Here is a 27,580-nt window from a genome sequence, read left to right on the forward strand (position 1 = left end):
TGACCGTGAGCAGCCAATCACGAGGCTGCAATCCTCCCTACAAATGCATCCTCAAAGTCAAGAGATTGTGATCCTGGAAGGAATGGCTTCCAATTTCGTTGCAGAATTCAGCCTTGAAGCTGGAAACCAACGGCAGCTTGCAGCAGCACACGAAATATGCTCAAGGTCTCACTTTGATCCAAAATCAAACTAGCTTCGCTTGCAGCTTCCACCAAAGCGTTGGCTCCTGAAGTAGATTTGAAATTTGTCTTTGAATCAAACAGAACGAGCAGAAATGGGATTATTTTGCTTTAACTCCTACGAGTTTTGGAGTCTTGGAAAGTTGTAAGCATCTACATGTGTGAACAAATTCATCTCTTAGATGCCATGTGACGCAGCGTCCACATAAAACGTGTGCAGTTTATCAGTATTCCAAAAAGTACTCCCTGCCCTCAGCATCTTAATTTTTAAAAAGTTTCTTTACTAGTTTCTTTCGAACACGTATCTTTTCAGGAGCCTGAACAACATAACATTTTTATCAGAACAAAAAAATCCACAACTTCTGCCGCAGTCCCAGTTCAGAAGAAGCAGCTTCCTCGGACAAAACTTAATCGGTTTTTTTAATCTTCCAACTCCAGAACTCTAAAGTTCACAGAGTACCTCTTTTGTTGATGTTGCTATTGATGTCAATATATATTTTTTTCAATCTTCAATAAAATGGCAAGTACAAGCGGCTCGAAATAAATAAAAAAAGAACAAAAAAAACAAACTACGAACGAGCCATTGAGATCAGAGTCGAGTTGTTACATAGGGCCCCGACATGCCGTGCCACGGTCCATCCCCAAACACCGCGTCCTCCTCCTCCTCTCCGTGCTCAAACACCACGTTGGCGAAGTCGAACCGCGACGACTCGGGGCTGAAGACGCAGGCGAGCCTCTCCAACGATCCCTGCGACGCCTCGTCTCCCCTCTCGTCCGCCACCATCGACGCGCTGGAGGAAGCCGCCGCGCAGTCCGCGGCCGTCGCACGACACGGGGGGCCGGTGGCCGAGGTGACGGAGCAGGGATTGGCGGCGGCGGCGCCGCGCGACGGCGAGCACCCGGGAACGTCCGCGCCCGCGAGGTGCGACGGCGAGTAGAAGCCGAAGCGGAACCGCCGCTTGCGCCGAGGCGGCGGTGCCGCTGCGGCCTGCACGCCCGCCTGCCGGAGGCCGCTCCCTCCTCGCCGCCGCGCCACGCTCTCGGACAGCGAGCGGATGCGCCGCACGTTGCGCCGCGGCAGCAGCTCCAGCTTGCCGAGGAAGCGGCCGCCGGGCCGCGGCAGGTGCCTGTTGAGCCGCCCGCCGACCCCGTTCACGCACGTCCCGCCGAAGCCGCCGAACCCGTCCGATATGAGCACGCCGTTGCTCCCGTGGCCGAAGGAGAGCGCGTCCCAGGTCTCCGCCTGCGTGGGGATCAAGAATTCGGGCCGGCACGCGGTGCGCGCCTCGGCCGGCTCGCGCCGCTCGCCGCCGCCGGCATCGTCTGTCTGCGGGGGGCGCGGAGTGACGTCGAACGGGCAGCCGTGGGGCGGGTGGCCTCCGTCTCGCTGGGTCGCGTGGCCCGCAGCGCCGCCTCCGAGGTCAGAGTCGTCCGCCAGGCTGGCGTGGGCGCCGCCCCCCGCCCCGCGGCGTGGGAAGCACGTGTCCGTCTCGGGGCTGCTCTTGTCGGGCGTCGTGGAAATCTGCGAGGTGTCAACGGACGAGCCGCGCCGCTGGGAAGCCGCGTCGAGCATGCTCATGACCTCGTAGCGGAAGCTCGAGATGTCCTGCTTTAGCTCCTGGGGACAACAGAGATTCGGCCCTTGGCCACCACATCCAACTGGGCTACTGGATTAGTTGAGAATCCTTTTGAGATATCTCGTGAAGCAGTGCAGCTCCCACGTGTTCGCAAACTGCCCGCAGAAGCAGATGTCATAGATCTACTTATGAGATTACTTCTAATTTCCTTTAATCCACAGATTAGGAGATAGAGTTTATCACACACCCAGTATATGGGAAAACTTTTGTCGCATGAAAAAGTAATATACTCTATATATTACTTCTGAGAGCTTGGAATTTATCCAAGTTCAGTGAAAAAATGTAATACAGGTTTTTTGGGTTAGATCGCATAAATATATAAATGTGTCGTCAACCCGTCACCATCCGACACAGCCAACTAGTAAGGTTTGTCACTTAAACAGAACGTGCCAATTCATCACTAGTACAGCACACCGGTGTGTTGGAGAGCCAAGCCACAACATTTACAATATGAGTACGACGTTTCGCCAGTAATTACAACTAGCATCATCAGGTGACAGCCAGATTTGTGAAGTCCTCCTGTTTCGTTCCTGACATAGAGGGGTAGATGTGATGACAACACTTGTGTGTGGGGGGGGGGAAGTAATGAATCTATATAAATGACTGGGTATTCATTGCCATTTGGGTTACTTATATGGTAATCAACGTGCATTATGCATTATGCGAGCCCATTGTCCTTGTACTTCTTGTCGATTGTGTGTACTAAAATAGCCATACCAACGGCAATCCAACGGATTTAACGACACATTTATATATTTACGCGATCTAACCCAAAAAAAAAACCTGTATTATAGATTATATTGATAATGAAAGCCTACGTGTTAAAAAAAAAAACGTACAGTAAAACCTTGGATTGCGAGTAACTTGGTCTGCGAGTGTTTTGCAAGACGAGCAAAATGTTTTAATAAATATTAATTTGATAAACGAGCGAGGTCTTGCAATACGAGTAGTACGTGTTTACGCTTTGTCTGCCGAGCGTCACGTGATCACAACTGATATACGAGTGCTTTGGATTACAAACACGTTTCCGGAACGAATTATGCTCGCAATCCAAGGTTTTACTGTAATTGTTCTTTTGTGCACTCATTGGGTTGAGTGCCCTGATCATGAGTATCAGGACGATCATACACAAACCTCTCCAAAATGAATACCTTATTGAGCATGTACCACTGAGAAGACGCCAGCAGCTAGCATCTGCTGATGAGCTGCAGCAGGGCCGAAGCCTTACCTTGAAGCTATCCTCAACCAGGCTCTCCCCGGACCTCTCGTTCCTGACCATCGCTGCCACGTAGCGCTTAACGAGATTCTTGATGACCTCCTGAAACACAGGGTGGGGCGGTGAAATCGTAAAATTTTATTTTTAAGTTATACTGGATGGCGGGCGGACAAAGGATGAGTCATTTATTGTCCTTCCTCCGTTAATGTCTTAATGTGGCCCATTCCCTCATCGACAGTGTCCCCAATGGCTACCGAGGGGTTTGTCACGAGACTGGTTCCCAACACAGAATGCTCGTGACTTATGACCACGTAAATCACCACTTCTTAATGCTCGTGATCGCATGAGAAACGACAGTTCATGAGTGTGATGATGCAGTGGAGCTCCGTAATAGGCGTTTATAAAACTAGTTAAAGAAATAACATCAGCGCAAACATATAACGTCTAATGCAGGAAGCAAATTAGCATGGGGAATAATGATGTATTACAGTGGAACCTCGGTATACGACCGCTTTGGAATAAGTCGAATCTGGTATACGTCGTGTTTTTTCGAGAAAAAAATGTCTTGGGATACGACGTCTTGCTTGGGATACGACGCGTTTGCTAGAACTTGTATGGGTCGGGATGAGTCACCGCGTTCAGTACCCGCGTATGCCCCTTTCACGACTGAAACAAAGCGAGAGGGGCGGGGTGGTGTGGGGGAGAGGGGCGGGGTGGTGTGGGGGAGAGGGGCGGGGGGCGTGGGGGGCTGCCCCCATGGAGGGTGGCGCCCCGGGTCGAGGCGCGCGCGACGTGCGGGGTTGAGGCACGCCACGTGACCAGCGCAGCTGGAAGCAGCGCGGTTCACGTGGCTTCTGTATGCATTTTAGTAATTAGTGTCTAAATTATTTCATACTACCCCATTAATGTATAATATGCCATATAAAATATCATTTATTTTCCTCTGGAACGGATTATTTCCTTTCCCTTTATTTCTTATGGGAAAAAATTCGTTTGGTATACGTCATTTTCGGTACAAGTCCTACCTTCTGGAACGAATTAATGACGCATACCGAGGTACCACTGTATTATATTATCAGTCGTGAGTAATACATCAGCGGGGAGCGGCTGAGCGTTAAATATCAGAAACCCATTGTTACCTGATATTCATGAGTTCTTCTTAAGTTGTCTGAAGTCTTCTTCTATACAGATAAAAGAAAAACAATGTTAAATGCAGTGCACCAAAATTGGTTTATGGTACATTTCACGTAAAAGTTTTGTGGTTGGTTGAATGGAAATGGAGCAGAAATGTGTTAGCGTACAATATTTGGTTTAACACGTTGACTTTCCAAAACAAAAACCTGTATTATGGATCGTACAATATTTGTTTACGTGTGTCGGAGTTTTTGTATTTATTTTCCAGGACGTATGCATGTTGGATTTCTTTGGTGCCGCACGTAGCTAACAGTTCTAGTCGGAGGTACGATTTCCACCACTTATGACAAGAATAAACCTCACCACCCACAGTCGTTAACCCAGCTTCTAGAAATACGGGCACGCTGCCACAGTGATGTAGTGGTTTGCACACCGGACTTGCAATCCAGAGGTCACCGGCTCGATCTCCTGGCATGGTGGTTGAAACAGTGGTGAAACTTTCTTAAATCCCCCCCCGCCTCCACCATCAAGCGGAATAAATGGGTTGAACCACAGTTATTTCTTTCGGACTCTGTCTTCTCGACAGACCTGTTCTCCACCTGAGGACGGCTGCTTGCGTTGTGGCCGAAACGTCGTGAGAATTATTTGATTATGTTTTATTTTTATTATTTTATTATTTCCATTCTACGTGACTTTACCGAAAGAACCAAGAAAACACAGTTATTTCATCAGCAGGTCGCATGCGGTGACGTTGTATTCTGTTCTTGCGATGATGGCAGTCGTACGTTCTGGAGCTACATTTCAATGTCGAGACAGTGTGGTGTTGTTATTCATCCTCCTTCGTTCATGGAGTGCAGACTACAGTTGTTTGACTCGACGGTCCACAGTTTTGGTTGCACGGCCCTAATTGTGCCACTGTGGTTTGTGCATTTAATGTTCCACATATGGAAGGAGATGTGCGCATCGGTCTGTTGTTGTTCTGATGGTTCCACCGGTGTCTTCGAGCAGGAATGTCAGAGCCAGGAGGTGCGATATTTTGGGTCTTGATGAGGTGTATATTTGAGAGGTAAAGTGTGGGTACTCCCACATGTTTGAAGATGGACTATCTCGAGCTCCCTTTGGTGGAGGCCCTTCCGCCAGCAGTTGCATGAACAAACAGTTGCAGGGCTGCACCTTCGACTTTGTCCATAACTACGCTCTCCAAGAACTAAACAATTCAGAGATTTCAAACCTTGAGAATTAAGGTCCACTGCCAAAAACGTGAGCATATTATACACTCCTCATCTTGCGGTGCTCTGGTATTAAATGATGGCTGCAGTAAATGGTTTTTCAGTCTGCCTCTAAACTATCGACAAAGCTGTCCATTGGAGGAAAATGCAGTAAAAAAAAGAACGGATTCCAATTTATTTCGTTACCAAATATCGATCCGCCGCAGTGCAGCAGTTTAACTCCGCTGCTATATATAGAAAACTGCCGATTCACCTCTGAACTTATCGAATCGGTTCCTGGACCGAGCGCCACCCCTTTATTGCTTTTTAAACTTCCTGGTGTGAGCTGGGCTCGAGTGATTGAACATGACCGGCTTCCACCATGCACTAGGCATGCAGAGGTAAGAGGCAATGGCGCAGCAGTGCAATTTCCTGCTTGAACCACTTCTGGTTGCTGGACTTCCACGAGGCAATTTTGGCCTACTCTCTCATGCTCGGAGAGGTGAGATTACCCACATTTTACACTTTACCCACCGTATGCAACCTCCCGATCGATTCACTGTGGTGTACCCAGTTACACTAAACTAAATTATAATTCGTTTTTTTTTATTTTACCACTGAGCTACATAGCTCTTCTTCTTGGTTCTTTCGGTAAAGTCACGTAGAAGGGAAATAATAAAAAGAAAACATGATAAAATAATTCTCACGACGTTTCGGCCACAACGCAAGCAGCCGTCCTCAGGTGAAGAATGAAGAAACGTCGTGAGAATTATTTTATTATGTTTTATTTTTATTATTTTATTACTTCCCTTCTACGTGACTTTACCGAAAGAACCAAGAAGATGAATCCCTGCAGTCACGAAAGCTTTAAATCGATACATAGCTCTTTTTCAGAAGCGACCTGGGCACAAATGATAGCGCCACAAAGTGGCTTATCATCGTGTAAATGTATAGCAGCCAAATACACGGAGGACCGAGAGAAAAATCCACATGACCACGGGGAGAACATGCAAACCCAAATATATAGGAGTCAGGGTCGGGATGGAACTCATGACCTCCTGTATACCAGGCCAGGTAGTTAACATCTCGCCACTGTGACGCCTTACTGGGCGAACAGAGGTGGTGGCGGATTTAACAAAAACCTGCCCCGTTGTTTCAACTGCCACTCCGGGAGACTGAACCAGTGACCTCTGAACTGCAAGCCCAGCGTGCTCACCATTACACCACAGCAGCATCCACAGTGGTGTAGACGTATTCAACTGTATTACAATCATAAAGTTGTTATATTTGTAGAACGTGGTATGACTTTTAAGTAAAAAAAAATCTCACCGATGACGATTTCATCTCATATCAGATAGCTTCGGATACGCGGTCTAAATTTGGATTATAGCGTGCTTTGATTCCTTTTTGGTGGCATCTTCATTTAATTTGTATTTGAAATCGGCCAATAAATTTGCATTACGGATAAAGATGTGTATTTATTGGGCACTTAAGATACCTTCCATCTCATCTCAACCATTCCACTGCCCTGCTGTCGTCTAGCCAAACGGGGCCCTCCCAGAGTGGCATCTGTCCCTGTTCATAATTCCTGGTCAATTTTTTTTGCAGTGCAATTGAACGTTTACCCCGATGGCGCCGAACTTGCGATGCTTCCTGATGGGCTCGCCTGCCGTGCCGGGGCCGCACGGGCAGATGCAAGCGCGCACGTAGCGGCACAGGTACCACGCGGACTTGGGGCTCGGCACGATGTTGAAGGGGGGCGGCAGTGTGGCACCCTCCTCGAAGTAGCTCATCCACAGCTTGGTCCGCGCAAACTTCCACTCGATGTCGGCGTGGTCCTGCGAAGGACGCGGGCGTGTTACAGGGCACGGGGTGGGGGGGGGACTCGACGCAGGGCCGTTGAAAGTGAGCCCGAGGCACGCTGGGCCGTTCAAAGAAAGATCCAGCGTGTTCTTGGTTCTTTCGGTAAAGTCACGTAGAAGGGAAATAATAAAATAATCAAAATAAAACATAATAAAATAATTCTCACGACGTTTCGGCCACAACGCAAGCAGCCGTCCTCAGGTGAAAAACAGGTCTGTCGGGAAGACGGCATCTGAATGAAACACCCCAGGCTTGGAGCCTCCTACGCATTCCACAAGTAGTGACTAATCCCATATCTGCATTTCCCATAAATATGCTAAATTCCTCTTGATATGCACATTCTTTTGTCAAGGCGCTCTTCCCCCTCTAACCCAGCTTAAATATACGCTCCAAGCCTGGGGTGTTTCATTCAGACGCTGTTTTCCCGACAGACCTGTTTTTCACCTGAGGACGGCTGCTTGCGTTGTGGCCGAAACGCCGTGAGATTTTATGATGTTTTATTTGTGTTATTTTATTATTTCCCTTCTACGTGACTTTACCGAAAGAACCAAGAAGATGAATCCCTGCAGTCACGAAAGCTTTAAATCGAAAGATCCCGCGTGGCTCGTCACTTTGTCCCAGCGCTGCAAGAGCCAAGCTATCGAAGCATCAGAAAAGGGCGCATGGAGGAAGATGTGGCGGAACTAAGATTGAAGTCAGAATGTTGAGAATCAGAATACTTAAGAATATAAGTTCACCGAGTCTGTGAGTAGAATATCATGGTCAAAAGTGTCAAAGGCTTTTGACAAATCGAGGAATCGTGAACAGCAGTAGTGGCCTTTATCCAGGTTACTGAAGAGAAACTCTTATACTGCACATCATCATAGCTGTGGCCGTGCAGCAATCCTCACGAAGACCAAACTTTGCTGTGCAGGAGATTGCGAATTTTTAGGTAGCACTTTATTTGTGATTGAAGTATTTCATTAAGTAGAACGTGTTGTCTATATTTATTTAAATGTGTGCATTTTGATGTGACGTTACGTTTCTCAAACTCCTACCTCCCTCGTCACACATCGTCACAAATGTCTGACACCCCCCCCCCCCCCTAGGTGCGTGACGTCATTTATGGACGGCCCCTTTGGCTGAGCTGCTGCCCCTCCCCTGCCCACAACGCCGACTACACTGTCCATTGTTCTTTAGTGGTCACCCATCCAAGCACTATGCAGGTTCAAACCTGCTTAGCTTTCGAGGTCTTGATTCCACGTGATTTGGATCAGAGGCAGATGCACGTGTGATGGTTTGGCATGCAACGATCGCATAACTAAAATGAAATCTGCTCACAAAACCGTACAAAGTTACACGACTCCTGCAGCCACTAGAGGTCGCTACGGTGAAGTAAATATTACTCTAGAAACAAATTAAAAAATTCACGACGTTTCGGAAGCAACACAAGCCTCTGTCTTCAGGTGGAACCGTCACAGCCACGACAGCTGTATCAAGTAAATGAGAGATCACAAGAAATACTACCCCGTATATATAATGGTTGAGGGGGGAAGGGCCAGGAACCATTATATATACGGGGTAGTATTTCTTGTGATCTCTCATTTACTTGATACAGCTGTCGTGGCTGTGACGGTTCCACCTGAAGACGGAGGCTTGTGTTGCTTCCGAAACGTCGTGAATTTTTTAATTTGTTTCATTTTACTTTAATTAACTTTATTAATTAAAATTTTTTACCTACGTGACTTTACCGAAAAAACCTAAGAGTATGAATCCTTGCAGTCACGAAAGCTTCAAATCTAGAATGACTCTAGAATTGAATCGTGACCCCGAATTGTGGCAATTTATCAAATCACCTGGTTTAGGGAGGGGGGGGGGGTGTTGAATCATTGCTCCCCTCACACAGCGTTCAGTTTTTCTGTCCCCCTGACTTGGCACGAATGTTTCTGCGTCAGCAAAACTCGGCGCAGATGTTTGTATCATTCCGTGTAATTTACTTTAGCGCCGGAGTTGACGATGCATCTATAATGCTTCTTTGTGCTGCTGCGGCGAGCCAGCAGCAGCAAGCAAGCAAGGCAGTAGCGGCACTGCTATTGCAGCCGTGCAATCTACTCAAAATAAACAGGCGGTCTTTCCACTAGGTGGCACATTGGCAACGCATTTAAATGGTTCGCAGTGTTTTCAAAGCTGCTGCTGATGCTGCGGCTGGACTGGTCATGTTGGCGGCACGGCGTTGACTCAATCGGGGCCACCCAGAAACGCTGGACTGAACGAAACGAGGAGCGCTGACTTTGGACATTTCCCCGTGAATTTTGTGAAATGGAGCACGTCGCTGGCAATGCAAAACAAGAACCAGAAATAAATAATAAAAATCGCCGAGCATTGAGCTTGCAGTACGGTGCACGACAGGATGGAACACAAACGCTGGCTTGCTTTGCTTTTTTAAAATGTATGAACACCCCACTTTTCTCAACTGAAATCTAAACAATTTTACTTTACCAGGTAAAGTCCACTCAGCTATTGAGCTCTTTTTCAGAAGCCACAAATGATAGCTCAACGAAGTGGCTGATCTGGAAATGTATAGCCGCCGAATACTTTATAAACACGTGTTTATAAATGTGGAGGGGAAAACCGGAGGACCCGGTGAAAAATCCACGCGACCACGGGGAGAAAATGCAAACTCCAAATATACAGGCATCAGGGTCAGGATCAAACTCACCAGGCGAGGTAGTTAACATCTCACTACCGTGGTGACCCACCGTGTTTTGGAAAGCATTACAACTTGTCTATGAATATTGCCACTTGTACCATTTTCCAACGAAGTGAATTGGGTTTTTTTCCATTTGGCTATATATATTATTTTCTATACCAAATATTTATTCTGCACACTTGTAATGTGTGTGTAGTGCATGGGGGGGGGGGGGGGGGTGCAGTCTAGAATTGAAAAGAAGGCGGTGGTGGTAGGAAGGGTATGTATGTGGCCTGGACTCATGGGTTGAGGGCATGTATTTTGTCAAATAGATGGGATCACACAAGTGGTTTCACTGAAAGTTTTCAGATAGATCGACTTCCTCGTGGGTGTACCAACTCGTGCTTTTAACGAGAAATTAACACGCTATCTATTAATGCCTCATTAGAGATGCTACATGATGTTAAAGAACACCTGGGAAATTAGGAATTCTTACTCAACGATCAACACGGATACCCGAGGGGCACGTAGGATCCATTGTGAATGTGACCTCGTGTGGACAAAACCATTAGTCGCAATTTGTTCTCATTGATCCTTGTGATGAGTCTGCAAGTGTTGTCTGTCGTCAGGCGTTGTCAGAAATGTATTTTATTGTAATGCTACAATCGCGCGCAACTTTGCGGATTGCGTTTTGCAGGTTATTCGTTAGACGGTTAATTTTGGTGTCACTCCGCGCTGTTCAAACACGGTTGCAATTCATCGGAACATTTCAAATTGAGGCTTATCAGATGAAGTATAAGACAGAGGCAAGCCTGCCGGGTAGTGCGCAGCCAAAATACACGTGAAACTTATACACGATGAGCGTCCGCTTACATAAATACATGACAGAGCCCAAGGGTCAGTGTTTACATATCCTTAAAAGTAGGCCCTGCTTACACGGGATGCTGCCGTGGTGTAATGGTTAGCACACTGGACTTGCAATCCAGAGGTCGCCGGTTCGATCTTCCGGCGCGGCTGTTGAAACAATGGGAACATTTCTTAAATCCCCCCCGCCTCCGTCCCCCCTAGAAAGTAGAAATGGGTTGACCACAGTTAGTCGGTCAGCAGGTCACGTGAGGTGGGCCAAAGCGCGGGTAATACCACCTCTTCCAGGGCGTTTGGAAGAGTAGGCCAAAATGCCCATCTCGAGGGGCTCTCTAGAACTCCCCTTAAGTGGAGGCCCTTCCGTCAGCAGTGGCGTGAGCAAACAATTTCATTGGTGCTCCATAAGCGCTTACATCTTTAGGCCCTGCTCAAGACCACTATTAGATATGCGCTCACCACCACGGCCCCCACTCTCACAAGAGCAGGGACAATGGCTGGTTTTGCATTGCTTTGACCTGGCCAGGTGGGTGCGTGTGTGTGTGTGCGAGCACTGACCGCGATGAGCTGGTAGGAGTTGTTCATCATCGCGATGAGCATGTTGAGCAGCACCACGAGCGAGATGATGTTGTATGTGCCGAACATGGTGGCGCCCACGAACTCGGTGAACTCGTGGGGCGCGCGCACGTTGGTCACGTAGAGGTTGATGAGCCCGAAGATCGACCAGAAGAGCGACTGCAGCGTCTCAAACAGCCTGGCACGTCACGGGGGAAATGAAGAGCGAGAGTGGGTACGTGATAATTTGTATATTTATCCAGGAAAGTCACACTGAGTCATCAGGAGGGCCCTGCATTGGGATTTTACTTAAAGATTTTTTTCAGCCAATTTGTGTCGATTTATACAAGTGGGAGGTAGCCGGAGCACCCGGTGGGAACCCACGCGCACAGATGGAAACAGATGGTGACTTTTCCACTCACTGTACCACTCACTGTCCTGGCAAGTCAGACTATGTCACCACCTCGACACTCACGGGAAGGGAGTTTCACAAACATTTGTGCGATCTGCCAACCCTCGCTGCCTCCACAGTGCTGGATTACAGGCCACATGCATAGCCACCACCGACCGGCCAAGGGTACTGTATGCATTTAGAGGTGCACTTAAATGCCCAGCATCTCAAAGCGCCTTACATATCATCTCAATCCGCCTTACATATCATCTCAACCCTTTAGCAGCTTAGCCTAGGGGACCCCCAGTGGCAGCTGTCCCTGTGCGGCACCAGGAGTTCGCAGCACCGGCCTGAAAATGGGTCCTGTCTGCCAGTAGGAGGTTGCATTGCTACGTGACATTTCCTAATTATGCAATGATGCATGGATTTGTTGATTAACATCGATCCTTAAGGCAATTGCACAATTGGAAAATTTCAGGGAAATCATATTCGTTGCACGGTTTTGTAATGAGGGTGTTAGCAACTTGTGATCTTTCTAATGATCAGCAAAGTGTTATTAAGGTTTCTTTTTGAAATGTTTCATTCGTGGGGTCCCAGCTCCCCTAATAATGAGTTGTCACTGCAAGAAGGGGGAGCAGGGAACATTCTTGAGATTCGGTGGAGACATCTCTGGGTGAAGGGCAATGTTATTATTGTTGTTGTTGTTGTTTAAAAAAGAAAGAGTATAGGAGTTACGTGTGAGAGTAGAGTCAGGAGCGAGAGAGGCTGGGAGGAGACAATTTCGTGTGCATGGAAGGGTATAGCGGTTCATCTTCAGGTGCTACAAGGGGGTGTTAGGGGAGATGGAGAACCACAACAGATGCCCAAACCGTCCAAAATCGATGATCGTCAAAACCTTAATGTGCACGAGCCAGTAAGCCTGAAATTAAATCCATGCAGTGCAATTCAAATTCAATGTCATTTATTTCACCAAGTGAAATTCATTAAACCCTTTTGCATGAGGGGACCTTGGTAACCATACTCTTAGGTTTTTTCGGTAAAGTCACGTAGGTAAAAAATAAAAATAATATAAATAATAATAGAAATAAAATAATAAATCACGACGTTTCGGAGGCAACACAAGTCTCCGTCATCAGGTGGGACCGTCACAGCTAAATTGACTGCATCAGTAACCGCAGCTACACAGTGGCAGTTATTTTATAGCCTGCTTAGATTCGGGCTGCTGTACCGACACGCATCGGCATACTCCTGCGCACGACGTCACAGGCACGGAATGATTTGTGATTTGGTGACATGCGCGCTCGCCCGCACGCCCGCCCGCCCGCCCCCACGCTCGTGCCCACGTTGAGAAAGCGTTGTTTTGCTTCTCGCAGCGGATGCCCTTGCAGGTGTCATTCCCCTGCCCGGCGGACGTCTCGTAGTAGAAGTACAGCTGGTTGAGGCCGTTGGCGAAGGCGAGCAGCACGAGGCAGTAGATGAAGAGGAACTTGAGGATGTCGAGCAGCATGCGGCCCAGCGAGATCTGCAGGGGCCCCAGGTGCGAGTTGGCCGTGAAAAGCGAGATGAGACGCAGCGAGCTGAAGATGTTGGCGATGGCGAAGAGGGCCTCGGCCACGAGCGTCGGGTGCCACATCTCCCACTGCTCGCGCGCCTTCGAGCCGCTGTACTGTGAGGGTAGGGGCGGCGAAAGGGAGAGAGGGTGGAGATGGAGGAAGGATTGGCAGGGTGAGATATTTGTCAGCGCCGTACCTCCGCACTGGTGGTCCGTGTGACCTCCAGTTTTGGATTCTGTGAAGGAAGAAAAACTCGTGGGTTTGTGCAACACTTTCCAACGCGCGTTTTGCCCGCAGAGGGCTTTAATTAGCGGCAATGACGGCAGCGTTGATATTAGGCACACGACTAACGGCAGGTCTGTCGATGGCGATGAGATAACGGGGCTTGGATGACGGCTCTGACGAGCAATTGACGGACGGGGCTAACGCGTAAATGCTTTCAAGTTGAGTTGCAAAGCGTCAAGAATGCTTTGCAAATGTTTTTTACCTGGAATGAAAACGCACGTAAACACATTACGGTACAGCATTAATCGTGGTGCATAAGATAATTTGATACATATATAAAAAAAACATACTCGCCATGTTTATCGCGACCGCTGCCTTATAACCGAAATACGTACGGTATGTTTGATAGGCTTACACATATAGAATATCTTGAAATGTTATCTGATGTTGCAGGTAATGGTGTACTAGATATTATACAGCTGTAGAAATAATAATGAACACGTTTAACACGTAGACTTTCGCGACCAATATTATTCATAATAAAGGTTCTTGGGTCAGATCGCGTTATTTATAAATGTGTCGTAACCCTCCACCACCCGACACGGCCAAACAGTAAAAAAAGTGTCACGTTGACAAAAGACAAATAGTTCACTACTTTAACCCACCGGTGTGTTACTGTTTGGCCGTGTCAGGTGGTGGAGGGTTACGACACATCTATAAATAACGTGATCTAACCCAAAAACCTTTATTATGAATAATGAACAATTTCGATTTAAAGCTTTCGTGACTGCAGGTATTCATCTTCTTGGTTCTTGCGGTAAAGTCACGTAGAAGGGAAGTAATAAAATAATAAAAATAAAACATAATAAAATAATGATTTTAAAATAAAACATAATAAAATAATTATTTTAAAATGAAACATAATAAAATAATTCTGTTATTATGTTTTATTTTTATTATTTTATTACTTCCCTTCTACGTGACTTTACCGAAAGAACCAAGAAGAATAATGAACAATTTACAACCCTTTGTCAATCCATTGCAATATCAAGGCATCCCTGCAGTATATCGGCCATTGGGGGGTCGGTTGTTTGACCGTGCATCACCGTGCTGCTGAGTGCGGATTGGTGTAGGCGCCTTCGATTCCGATGTCTCGCCGCTGATTTTTTTGCCATGGGTGAGACTCAAACTCAGGTCACCTGGGTTCGCAGTGTAGTGGGATTACCACCACTGCACCAGCGCTCCCCTTGCCCCCTCCACCCCCCCACTCTCCCCATTCTGTAAGAAGGTAGTGTTTTAATGGTGAATGGCATGAGCTTAAAAGGACTCCCTTGATTAAACTGTCACACGACAATGCAGCAAATTGTTTACAGGAAACACCATTAACAAGGCTATGAGATCCGTCATATGTGCACCCCGTGGTGACAGGTTTTTTTATCCTGAAAAATACAGTCCTTTTCAGCTTGGCAGTTCCATTGATGGGGTTTGAATTAATTAAACATGTGACTTCCTATCTCGGAAGGCAAGCACGCTAAAGAATAAGCCTTGAAAAACAGCACTGTCATGTAGAAGACTACACACAACCCTTTCATAGCTTTTGAATGAATGAATAATATATTTTGAAGATATGATAGACACACGGACAATTCATCCTGCGATTTCAAATGCTGCCTTTTCTCCTCGATGGAGTATGCCCATTGTTGTAGATAGGGTTGCCTTTAGGCCCATTTATATCCGGCGCAGAGAGACACGCACCAATTCCTGCACAAACCCGCGCCCCAAAGTGCGGCCAACCAGACGACGCAAATTAAATCGCCGTGCGGCCAGACTTCAATGACCATTATTGGCCACTCTTTCGAACGGGGAAGCATTTTTTGTAAGAAACTGGTAATTGAGTAGATCACTCTGCGCAAACCACTCTGAAGTTTGGTGCCACGTCTGTGGCTTTTTCCATGAAATCCTGCGAAAACTAACGGAAACAGCAATTCTACGCGGTCATTCGTTTGATTGCTTCGTCGTGAGATTGAGCCAGTGGGTGGCTTTCGTTGGTGCCCCGTTGTTAAAGGTAACAACATCCTCACGTTACACCTTGCGAAGTTGATTGTTGGAGTCAAATATAATTGCCCCTGCTTTTTTTCTCTCCTCAGTTTAACCTCAGAAAGAATTTGTGGCTTCCAATATTTCATATCTGGGAGACAAGCTGACAGCACTGCTAAGTCAGAGACCCAATCGGACTTCACTGAAATATTCTGTTGTGTCATCGGTGTAGAAATGAAAGTTCACCTCAAATTGTCGAATTATATTGATTTGGCAAATTGTGCCATGGCTATGACCAGGGAGACAGACAACGCGCTATTGAAAAGTAGCAATCGCCACACCCCCAATTTGCTTGGCAATGGCGACTGCTCATGTGCAAGTGCCAAATCAGCGCGTGCATTTCTTGCTAAATGTGGAATGCAAGATCGGGCGTGCATGTTGGGAACCAGACGTGAAGATTCTGGTCTTTAAAAACAACTCAAAATGTTGCGTTATAATTTTTCCTAATTATATGCCATTTGTGCTGTTGGTGTCATTTCATGAGACGTATTTCAGTTTTGAACCTCTTGCAAATAGGCAGTGCACCACCCAGCTTCTGGAAAATGACAGAATTCTGAGCTTTTAAAAAATACCTTGCAATCGCTGAAGATTCACAGATAAGCTGGTGAGCCATTGACTTCTATTGCCCAAGCTCTGGAGTTCTCGATATACGGTATAAGGCTTTCCTGGGTCAAACAACCTAAGCAAGCGAATCAACTCCGCTGTATGTGAGAATCCAGTTTAATCCACGGGTGGTTGTCCACACTCAAACTCAAGATGTCGGTGATGCCAGCTCAGTGGTCTGATGCAGGGGTGCAACTATCGGAGGCAGGCCGGAGTGGGGGGGGGGGTATGTGGCAGCGTTATGCGACACATAGGGGCATAGTGGGCTCAGTCGGCCACAAGAAGGGGGGCCCAGAATCAATAGATAGACAAGTAAAAAAATGTAATGAAAAGGAATAAAACAAAAAATTCCAACAATTAACCATAAATGCCAAAAAAACATTGTTACAAATGAAATAAATAATGTTTTCGAAAAATGCATTGCGTACAATATAGCAGCGCTACTACTGGTGTTTGTTACTGAACACCACGCTTTTTTCCAAATGACATGCGCATGAAAGCAAGACGCTTGATAACGCAATTGCGAGCATTGTACCTGTAAACGTTTTATTAATACCGTCACCGTGAGACTGTCTTCCTCTAAACCCAATGCACGGTGCAAATAAAATAATACATGGTTATAGCCTACATATGATTGGAAATGGGTTAAACACATTCCGTAGCTATTTAAGTAAAAGGGAGTCGGGAGAAAGGAGTGGGTGCCCCCAGTCGTATCATCCATACCCCCGTTAAAATAGGCCGTTACGCCCCTGGCCCTGATGCAGTGTTAACCCGCTGAGTTATACGGCCAGCTCTGGGAATCTCTTCATTTTCTTGGTTCTTTCGGTAAAGTCACGTAGAAGGGAAATAAAAAAATAAAACATAATAAAATACAATTCTCACGACGTTTCGGCCACAACGCAAGCAGCCGTCCTCAGGTGAAGAACAGGTCTGTCGGAAAGACAGCGTCTGAATGACGCTGTCTTTCCGCCAGACCTGTTATTTTATTATTTCCCTTCTACGTGACTTTACCGAAAGAACCAAGAATATGAATCCCTGCAGTCACGAAAGCTTTCAATCGAAATTTAATCTCTTCATTGTGATTGCATTTGATGTTTGGCGCTGGGAAACTCAACACTTCAGACTAATCTCTGAGACGTTAGCGTCAGAGCGATGTCTAGCGGAAGGTCAACAAAGCCCCTTCTGCATCGTCAAGCGTGGCCAGTGATGCCGACTCACGACTTGGCACAGGAACATTTAGGCCTGGCAGAGCGCATCGACTTTTGGCAAAGTTACATAAGCGTCGAGGCTCCGTGTACGCGCTGGGTTCCTCTTCGAGACTCAGTGTTCGAGCCCGTGGTCGGGCAGGGGACTAATTAACGTTACATTTGCACCGTGCAAATCTTCTCACGAGCGAGTCGTGCCAATTCATGGACGATTGTCCGGGTGAAAATAATAAAATGGCCACCTCTCGTTATTTTCCCTGGTCACTCTCAGCTGCCGGGCCCACATTTTTGGTGACGAATGGCATATCATCGTCATCGGCCATCTTCTGAACAGTTTCAATTACGCGTTTAACCTGTGTCTGCTCTCTAATCCGCGTGTTCTTCTTTCCATCTCTCAATGTAATTTCACGCATGCATAGATGGAGGCTCCGCCAGACTCAAATGGCCTCCACGAACGTGTGAAACTGTAGACTACGTTTTTTTAAAAGAACGAGGTGGGCAATCAAGGAGAGAAAAAAAAAGTCAAATGGTGTTCATATGTAAGACAAATTTAAGGTATAATTAAAGGCAATGCTACACCCAGGGCAGGAAATGGGCCAACGGCGCTTGTTGATGGTTCATTTAATTCGTATCGAGCGGTCCCGTCATTGACAAAACCTTCCTGATTAACTGGAACCAACATCGATACGTCAAATTACCTTGCCCAATGTCAGCACAGCGAGGTGCATTACGGACCCCCGAGGACAGCCGCCGCTGGCGGTCAGCCTCGATGCACGGAATCAGAGCGTTTGCTGCCTAAACCGCCGTGACGCACATTCAGTCGCTGTGCACATTTAATCCGGCGCCGCAGGGGTTTGCGCCGACCGTGCTTCTGACAGAGGCGGCGGCCGCTGCTGTTTACGTGACCACGCCAAGACAAAATCTCGCTCCACCCGCGTGCGCCAGACTGCCAGCCAGCCGGCCAGGCCGAGATAGCGTGAAATCCAGCCCCGGGGCAACGAAATAGAGACACCAGCGTATCCATTAACGGGGGTTCGAGCGCCCGTTACTTGATTACGGAGTAAACAAGTTGGGGGTTGGAGTAAATGGTCTGGCCGAGTGGTGCTGTGGCACAGAGACTCGACTCGCAGTCTGGAAGGTTGTGAATTCATTTCCCAGCTTGAAGTTGATTCGGAATGTCGTGCTTCGGGGGAGGGTGTGAATACAATTTGTACCGCTTTGTGGAAAGGCAACGTAGTTTGAGTCATGGATGGACTGGCTCCCACCATAGCAATGTGGAATTTGTGTCACTGGCTCAAGGCCCCTAGTGGAGATGAGTACTACGCAACACACATTTAGCTTTTATTTTAGGACACTCTCACGTGTGGGCCAGTTATACTTTTTTTTAAATCAATGACTATAGCAGGAAAATTTGATGTTAATTTACTTATATTTTTACTTATTCATCCAGGAACGCCACACTGAGCTGTATGACTCTTTTTCAGGAAGGTCCTGCATTGGGTTTTAAAAATATTTTCAGCCGAGTAATGAGTATTCTTAGGTTTTTTCGGTAAAGTCACGTAGGTAAAAAATTAAAATTAATAAAAGTAAAATAAAATAATATAAAATAACTTTTATTAATTTTAATTTTTTACCTACATGACTTTACCGAAAAAAACCTAAGAATATGAATCCTTGCAGTCACGAAAGCTTCAAATCGAGTAATGTGTGCTTATTATACACAAATGGGAGGAAAGGAGTGCATCTGGAGAAAACCCACGCATGCGAGAGGGCAACACTCTATCCCCATACAGATAGAAACAGATGGCAATTAGTCAACTTGCTGCACTGCCTTCTACTGGCGAGCCAGGGTGTGGCTCCTCCATGAGGGGCATTTAACAACATCTGCACAGTGATTCACCAACCCTCCACAGTTCTGGATTGCAGGCCATGTGCATATCCACCGTCGCCCGGCTGGAGAACAATCCATGTATACAATAGCCGATGGTCAACTTGTAGGCATTCACTATTCACTGTGTGAGAACACTACGAGTTGCCCTGTCTCCTTTCCTCAATACATGCAAAACCATCACAATCGTCATCGTCTCCACTCGATTATTGTCAAGCAAAACCAGAAACATCGCAACCCTCTAGTGTGACCTTGTTTAACGGGGGGATGGGGGGGGGCATATGCAAAATCAGAGGGGGTACAACACCAGCCGATGTCAAACATACAATTCACAAATGTTGACTATATACACATGGGGGGGGGGGGGGCGGCGGGGGTGCAGTGGGGGTGTGTTCTCACTCAAGCCCTCCTTCTGGGTCACCAGGCCTAAACGACAGCCCAGAGAGGGCATCATCAGCAGCAGTGGCGGCGGTGGGGGCACGTGACTTACTTTCAGGTACGCCACGAGCTTGAGTGAGATGGTGGCGAGATAGAGGGAGTTCATGACAAAGTCCATCAAGTTCCACCAGTCGTGCACGTACTCCGAGAAGCCGCCATCCCACATCTGCTTGATCTCAGCCCAGATCAATCCTGCGCGTTGCACACGGGAAGGAACGCCGTCCGTGAGAACGTCCAGAATGGAGCGACGGATCGAGCTTGCGCGCGGAAAAACCTGACGGATTGTTGGATCGCAGGAAATGTGAGAGAGACGTGGCGATGGCTCGCGGAGGCTTTCGTCCGGCAGTGGAAAACTCGTGGCTGATGATGATCACACAGGGGTGATGAACGCATGCGGCAGGTTGCACATCGTGTGGTTAATATTGTGGATGCTGTAGTTGCTTGACAGTGCCCAGGCCAAGGTTGCTGTCAAGGTCGTGAGGCTAGAGCCCACATCAGGCAACTTTTAATGCTGTGTTTCCATGACACCGGCAAGTGTGCTGGCTTTGTGTACCAGGTTATTGCCAGGATCTGCTCACGTGTATGTTGAACTTCTTTCGCACGGTTGGCTACGTACGGTGCAGGGAAAGGACAACAAACTAAACACAAAAAGGAGTTCTAAAAAAATAAATGTTTGATCAAGATCAGTGGTTCTTAACCTTGTTGGAGGTACTGAACCCCACCAGTTTCATATGCGCATTCACCGAACCCTTCTTAATTGGAAAAATAAAATATGATTTTTTCAAATTCAAAACATAGGTAGGTATATGTTTTACTGGTGCACAAAATGAACCGTGCGTCAACATCACTGTGTTCAAAGAACAAAACCAGCAAAACATGACTTTCACACAAAAACTAAATAATGAATACTTACTGCAAATCACTGTGACTTCTACTGTTGCCTTTCAGAGACCAGTTCAGAAATGCGCGGCTTCACCTTGGCAAGTGCCACTCTCATGTCATCTAGATTCTAGATGTAAAAGTGCATAGCTCCAATGGCTTCATAATAGGAAGAGCGTTCCAGACGGCCACAGAAGTGCATCTGCGAGGGCGGGATGCAGTGACTGCCTTTGTTCGATGGCTAGCCAAGAGTCACTGCTGCTAGGATGACTGGAGATGGTTTATGCTACGTTCCCATGACAATCCTTACACCGGTTTGACCTGACGTCAAGCGAGTTTGGTTACACGGGGCTTTCCACTACGGAGCTGCAGTACTCTGACCTGGGATGCCCTCGGAACCAATGTGGAAATCGTGGCTCATGAATTGTGGGCATATAGATTTTGGCTGTACTGTTGATTCCGGAAACCAAATGGGCCATTCCTGGGCCACTCAGCGCGGATGACAGTGGTTGTGGAAACTTAGCACAAGTATCCTGGGCTGAAGTCTTAGCACAAGGAAGCAAATAGGTGACTCAGCTGGCAAGTGCTATCCTGTGTCAGAGAAATCAAACAATTCTGCTGAGTGGCTGGGTTTGAAACCTGAGCAGACCAGTTTGACTTGACACACACGCGAAAAAAAAATCACTGAATTTAATTTACGAGCAAGTCTGTGCATTATTGAGTGTTAAATGTTGCTATATTGATCAAATAATGACAAAATTAGATGAGTTATTATTTAGCAATACGTGGTTGGATGATTGCAATTGTGATGTGTTTAGACGCTGGTTACTAAAGGTGTTTCCAGGTAAAGTGGATGATGATGATGTTGGTGGTGATGATGATAATGGCGTTGGTGGTCTTGGTGTCGACAGTTGGTAGTGACAATGACGATTCTGATGAATGACCGAAGCAATTCGGAGAAGCTGTACGATGCCTCATCCCTGGGTTATTCCCTGCCACCGGTAGGGGTTTAGTTTTACCCGGCAGCTGATGCCAGTAACAAAATTAGAAAAAAATAATTGAAATATATAAATGACAAAAGCATTAAGGCCAAGAAAATGTGCTCTTAATGAACATTAATTTTAATGCAGGATACACGAATCAGATTCCAATTATACCCTTCAGCAATTAAAGTGAGAGCAGATGTTTAAATACAACAATTAAATTAGCTTCAACTTCAAGGGGTTCTCACACACACACGCACGTCTACGCATGTGTACAGTTATACGACATTATCCACTCCACGCAGTTGGGCTGCACGGCATCTCTGATGCGTTCTCGGGTTGTTACTGCTGCGTGTCGTTCCGCACAATGTCCGAAGTTTTGCTCCACGTGCTGGGAGCTTCTACAGGAATGTCATTCTTAATGAGCCCAGAACGTCATGCGGGGTGCAACCCGACAACGTTCCGACCTGTCTACCCGTTGACTCTTTTTTTGAAGGCTGAGCCGACCTACTGGCGGATAAGTTTGTGTTCCAATAACAATACAATTGCCACAGGCGCTGTATGTGTGTGTGTTGAACTTATTTCGCAGCGTACGTTGGCCAACCGTGCTATTTGGAGGTGCGGGGGAAGGACAACAAATCTAGATTTGAAGTTTTCGTGACTGCAGGGATCCATACTCTTTGGTTCTTTCGGTAAAGTCACGTAGGTATAAAATAAAATAAATCACGACGTTTCGGGCGCAACACAAGCGTCCGTCATCAGGTGACTGAGCGGACCTAGCGGTGATCCAAGAGACGGGTGAGATATCACTCGGAATGAAACTCGGATGACCGGGTTTGTACTGATTGCGGGCACCTCTGAGGTCCGGGATGTCACACAAGGCGGTGGTTGTGGTTTAGTAGCACGCCCGGACGTCTTTGTCTGCCCAATGCTGATGTTTATGTACCGTACCAGGTACTCGTTCCAGTACAGGACCGCTTGTGTTGCGATCGAAACGTCGTGGGCTTTTTGTTTTTAATTTAGATTTTTTTGTTTTCTATCTACGTGACTTTACCGAAAGAACCAAGCATATAGGCATTCACAACTTACTATTATTTTACAGCCCTTCTGTAAATCCGCTGCTGGAAGAAGGCCTCCCCCATACACAACGAGTTGGGGCACCGGCGTTGTTTGTGACCATACTTCACTGCCACCCCCCCCCCCGGCTCAGGTTTCGACTCTCGCCCGCCGACAGAGGTCGCAAACGGGTTTTAATTCCTTACCCGTACCCGGCCGCACCAGGGTCGCAAATGGGTACCCGTATCCGGCCGGGTACGGGTACCCATTCCCTACCCTACCCGAAATGAGTGACAAACGGTTACTCACCATCTTCTTGGTTATTTCTGTAAAGTCACGTAGAAGGGAAGTAATAAAATAATAAAAAATAAAACATAATAAAACAATTCTCGCCTCGACAGACCTGGTTTTCACCTGAGGACGGCTGCTTGCGTTGTGGCCGAAACGTCGTGAGAATTGTTTTATTATGTTTTATTTTTTATTACTTCCCTTCTACGTGACTTTACCGAAAGAACCAAGAAGATGAATCCCTGCAGTCACGAAAGCTTAAAATCGAAGGTTACTCACCAGTGACTCACGGCCTACCCGTACCCGTACCCGGCCGCACCAGGGTCGCAAACGGGTACCCGTACCCGGCCAGAGGAGTTTGTGAGAGCACAAAAAGGAGCGTGGCTCCGCCGCGCCGCCCAATCTACTCCACGAATATTTCTACGCCACGCACGTGGAGGAGTGGGGGGGGCAAGCAAAGCTTGAGAAGGCACGAACCTAATATCCAGGGCAGGATCATCCACTCGACAAGCGTCGGGGACGGCCCCTGCATGTTCGGGTCGGTGCGCGCGATCTGCTGCGACGCGAGCAACAGCAGGAAGAGGAAGGTGAGGTACGACGCCGTGTGGCAGATGAACTTGATGAAGGGCTTCCTCAGGAAGAAGGCCATGCGGCTGCGTGGCGCGAGCAGGTAGCACACGGAGAAGAGCGGGAAGAGCAGCCCCAGCGTGGCGCACGTCACGAGCTTCACGGCCCAGTGGCGGCGCCGCCAACCGGGGAAGCCGTCGTACCACAGCGACGCCAGCAGCTGCTGGCAGTTGGGCTGCGCGACAAACTGCGGACGAACGGCAAAGGACGAAAAATGACAAAGGTCCCCCGTGAACTCCGGAGTTGCGTTCAGTTTGTTTGGCGAGATTATTGATGGAGAAAAAAAATTCGCCGATGAGGTTGCTGGATGATGTACTCCCACGCCACGCTCCCCCGCTGAGCCTCCACCTTGAGTTTGCGTGGTTGGTGGTGGTGTTTTTGGCAAGAGCCCTCCATAAACACCGTGGAGCCCATTCATAGCAGCCCGAGCAAACATTGTAATTTTTTTACGCCATTACATTTCATCAAGGTGGACTGAAGGTCATACGATAAAATACGTGGATTAGTTTTGCCATGAAGAAATCAAATAACGTTCAGGCCCATCTGCCTTTAGGCCGACAGGCTTTTCCTTGATAGAGAGGACACCAGAACTTGTGACGCATGCAGTGAAGGATTAGCAGTGTCGCCATCCCAGAAGAGCTATTAATACGTGGTGGCAACAGTAGCAATGCTGCCTCGAGATTTCTGGGAACAATCCTCGGGATTAACTATATCTCACAAAGTATCGATCAATGGAGGCAAAGCCAGACGATACTTGGGCAGTGGGTTATACCAAGGGTCAGAAATCAAAGCAGCTCTATCCAAATTAATTGAGGGGTCATGCTCATCTCCATTGATGGCTTTTAACCAGTGCTGGAAGTTCCACATTTCCATGGCAAGCAACAGTCCCTCCGCAAGATAATGCCTGTCGACCATTCAGCAGTGAATAATGGCAAAGCACCGATTTTATTTTGTATTACATATCAATATTTAACAGCCTCTAGAAGATATTAAACATATGGAAGATGCACAGATGAGCTCAAAGCAGCATTGAGGGACATACCAAGGAGGTGAATGGGTATTGCTCATGCTGATGACAAAACTGTATACTCACGGATGCGTGGGGTCAAATGCAGGGTCACCAGAAAGGTCTAGCACCAAACTTTAATTAACGAGCGTGATACTTTACTCCGTAAGCAATTGCCAAGGCCATGACATTTTACAGTAAACTCAAATGGGACCTAATTTTCACGGTCAAATGCATGTTCCTTAGCCACATTGGCCGGAAACTAGAAAAAATATATATATATTTTTTTACAATCAATGGGATCCACATGAAGAGCACCGACCGACCTGTCGCCAGCATAAACTCAATGCGATGTTAACTGAGAGACGCGTACATTGCAAGCATTTGCTTCTGGTTTAGATCATTTGGCTGCTATACATGTACACACAATAAGCCACTTTCGTTGAGCTATCATTTGTGGCCAGATCGCTTACGAAAAAGAGCTACATAGCTCAGTGGGCCTTACCTGGTAAAATAAAAATAAAAATCTTTAGTTCATTAGACCCGCAGAATGCGGTCGCTCTAGTCAGAATCCTGACAGCTAATCAGGGCCGAGCCTGCATCGCCTGCTTTGATAGGTGATCAGCGGCTCGTACCTAAGTAACCCAGACGTGACAGAGCGTGGTACGGTGGCGAGTTGTTAACTCCCTCACCTGGTACACAGGAGGTCATGAGTTCGAGCTAGATCCTGACGCCTATATATTTGGAGTTTGCGTGTCTCTCTCCCTATGGTCGCGTGGATTTTTCTCCGGTTCCTCCAGTTTTTTCCTCCACATTTAGAATCAACGTGCATTTAGATTATTTGGCTCCTATACATCTTCACATGATATGCCACTTTGTTGAGCTATCATTTGTGGCCATGTCGCTTTTGAAAAAGAGCTATATAGCCCAATGGTGCCTTACTTGGTTAATGTAGAAATAGTTTAGTTCATTAAACCCGCCGAATGCGGTCGCTTTAGTCCAGGGGTCGGTAAGCAAAATAACAAGAAGAGCCATTGCTTTCAAATTCGGTCAAAAACTCAATATTTCAAGAGCCGCAACGCAATGCGAATACAAGACGGTTGCCCTTAATAAATAATAACATCACGAAGCAATCCTTCAAGAGCCGCACGTGGCTCCGGAGCACACAGGTTGCCGACCCCTGCTCCAGTCGGCTTTTCGAAGGCTAAGCAAGACCGAGCCTGCATCGCGCGCTTGGACTGGCACGCGATGCAAGTTCAAGTTCATGTATTAGGTAGAGCCCTGTGAGCCATTCGGCTCTTGAATCGGGTGCAACCGCAACAAACAAAAAACAAAAACATGAACAAAAAAACATCTTAAAGTGAATATGTGACTGAGTGCAAACAGAAAATCCAAGAAAAGACAGCAAACTATTGCAGAAAAAAGCACCGTACACCAACGCTGTGTGCAAAAATCCCAGTGGGATGCAAGTCAAACAACCAACAACAACCACAAGACAACTTAGATTAAGGCCATCAGTCTAACTCTGTACTACAACAAACAAACATGGCTAAACCAATACACTTTTCGAAATCACCAAAATAAAGCCATGAAACCAATGAAACAGTGGTCATAGGAACTGTGCGCGGGGGCCCATGGCACGCACCTCCTTCTGGTGGTACTTGATGGCGAGCTTGAGCCTCTCGAGGTTGAAGGCGTCCGGCGTCTCGGGCGCACCGTCGCTCTCCTCCTTATAATTGAGCACGATCTCGAGCTCGCGCGTGCTGCGCGTCTGGTCGAGCAGCTCCTTGGCGAACTGCTTGCACTGCTGCGACAGCTCCTCGTACTCGGCCTTGAACTCGTTCTCCACGCGGCTCAGCTCGCACAGCTCGCAGCTCAGCGTGAACGCCGTGAGGAAGGGGTCCTCGCTCGCCAGCGCCACCAGGCACGGGCTTGCGAGGGCGCGGTAGACCGCGAGTCGCGAGCGCGAGTGCCGCAGGCCGTCGGCCTCCGAGCCGGCGGCGCACTGCAGGCAAGCGCAGCGAACGGCGTGCGGCCGGGGCACCGAGACGCCGCGTGTCAGGAGCAGCTTGATGAGCTCGTAATTGTTGGTGTGCGCCGCCAGGATGATGGGCGTCATGTCGGGCGTGAACTCGGACGAGTGACCCTCGGCGAATTCCGGGAGCTGGTCGGCAGAGATAGACGCGCGCGTTAGGAAAAAACGTGAGTTCTGGTGGTCGCGGTGCACCGACTAGGGGAGGGCCCAAGGTGCGGTGACCCCTATGGCCCCCACGACTTCGTTTCACACGGCCCGAGGCCACTTTGAGGCCTAACCGCATCTAAACGGCCGAGCAAACTATACTTTACTTTTCGATTTAAAGCCTTCGTGACTGCAGGGATTCATCTTCTTGGTTCTTTCGGTAAAGTCACGTAGAAGGGAAGTAATAAAATAATAAAAAATAAAACATAATAAAATAATTCTCACGAAGTTTCGGCCACAACGCAAGCAGCCTTCCTGGCCGAAACGTCGTGAGAATTATTTTATTATGTTTTATTTTTTTATTATTTTATTACTTCCCTTCTACGTGACTTTACCAAAAGAACCAAGAAGATATACTTTACTTGTTGTCGCGAGCAAACCAAGCCGCACTAATCGGGTGTTCGACGGGGGAATGTTTTTTGATCTGGCAACAACGCCGCATTCATAATAATTGGAGCGTGCTCGGCGAGTTCTGTCACAAGAGCTTGTTTAATGTCCCCTTGGCCTTTCTGTGATCATCAACCATCAGGCGCATGCGGAATAATTGGTGGTATTCATTTTCATACGAATAGAAAAGATTGGTAGTCGTGCAAATGCAGCCAAAATTGGAGTGGAGCTAAGGAACACTCCACTGTGATGAGTGCAAGTACAAGGTTCCAATTGGTGCCTCATCGTAAATTACCAGCCAAGATCGCCATGAAAGTCATCCTCATTCATCAAAGCCTTCAGGGACACGACACCGAGCATAGTGCCAAGTGAAAACGCATCCGTCACTACTTCT

At 47.4% G+C, this 27,580-nt stretch overlaps 1 protein-coding gene and 1 non-coding gene across 2 annotated transcripts in view; one reads left to right on the forward strand and one right to left on the reverse strand.

Annotated features, from left to right (window-relative positions):
• Positions 1 to 687: 687 nt before the first annotated feature.
• The window catches only part of TRPC4 (transient receptor potential cation channel subfamily C member 4), a 77,514-nt gene continuing 50,621 nt past the window's right edge, over positions 688 to 27,580 (reverse strand). Inside the window, exons 3-11 of the mRNA XM_078863005.1 lie at positions 26,206 to 26,724; positions 23,405 to 23,741; positions 19,774 to 19,913; positions 13,056 to 13,378; positions 11,325 to 11,520; positions 7,000 to 7,212; positions 4,172 to 4,213; positions 3,045 to 3,134; positions 688 to 1,797 (exon numbers count right to left, since the gene is read on the reverse strand). Coding sequence (XP_078719131.1) covers positions 769 to 1,797; positions 3,045 to 3,134; positions 4,172 to 4,213; positions 7,000 to 7,212; positions 11,325 to 11,520; positions 13,056 to 13,378; positions 19,774 to 19,913; positions 23,405 to 23,741; positions 26,206 to 26,724 — 2,889 coding nt within the window. The 3' untranslated portion in view covers positions 688 to 768. The remainder of the gene's footprint in view (positions 1,798 to 3,044; positions 3,135 to 4,171; positions 4,214 to 6,999; positions 7,213 to 11,324; positions 11,521 to 13,055; positions 13,379 to 19,773; positions 19,914 to 23,404; positions 23,742 to 26,205; positions 26,725 to 27,580) is intronic.
• On the forward strand, positions 10,849 to 10,924 carry TRNAA-UGC (transfer RNA alanine (anticodon UGC)). The gene has a single exon. It is a non-coding gene; the product is annotated as a tRNA-Ala (tRNA).

The sequence above is a fragment of the Lampetra fluviatilis genome, chromosome 15, assembly GCF_964198595.1.
Source record: "Lampetra fluviatilis chromosome 15, kcLamFluv1.1, whole genome shotgun sequence".
NCBI classification, from domain to species: domain Eukaryota; kingdom Metazoa; phylum Chordata; class Hyperoartia; order Petromyzontiformes; family Petromyzontidae; genus Lampetra; species Lampetra fluviatilis.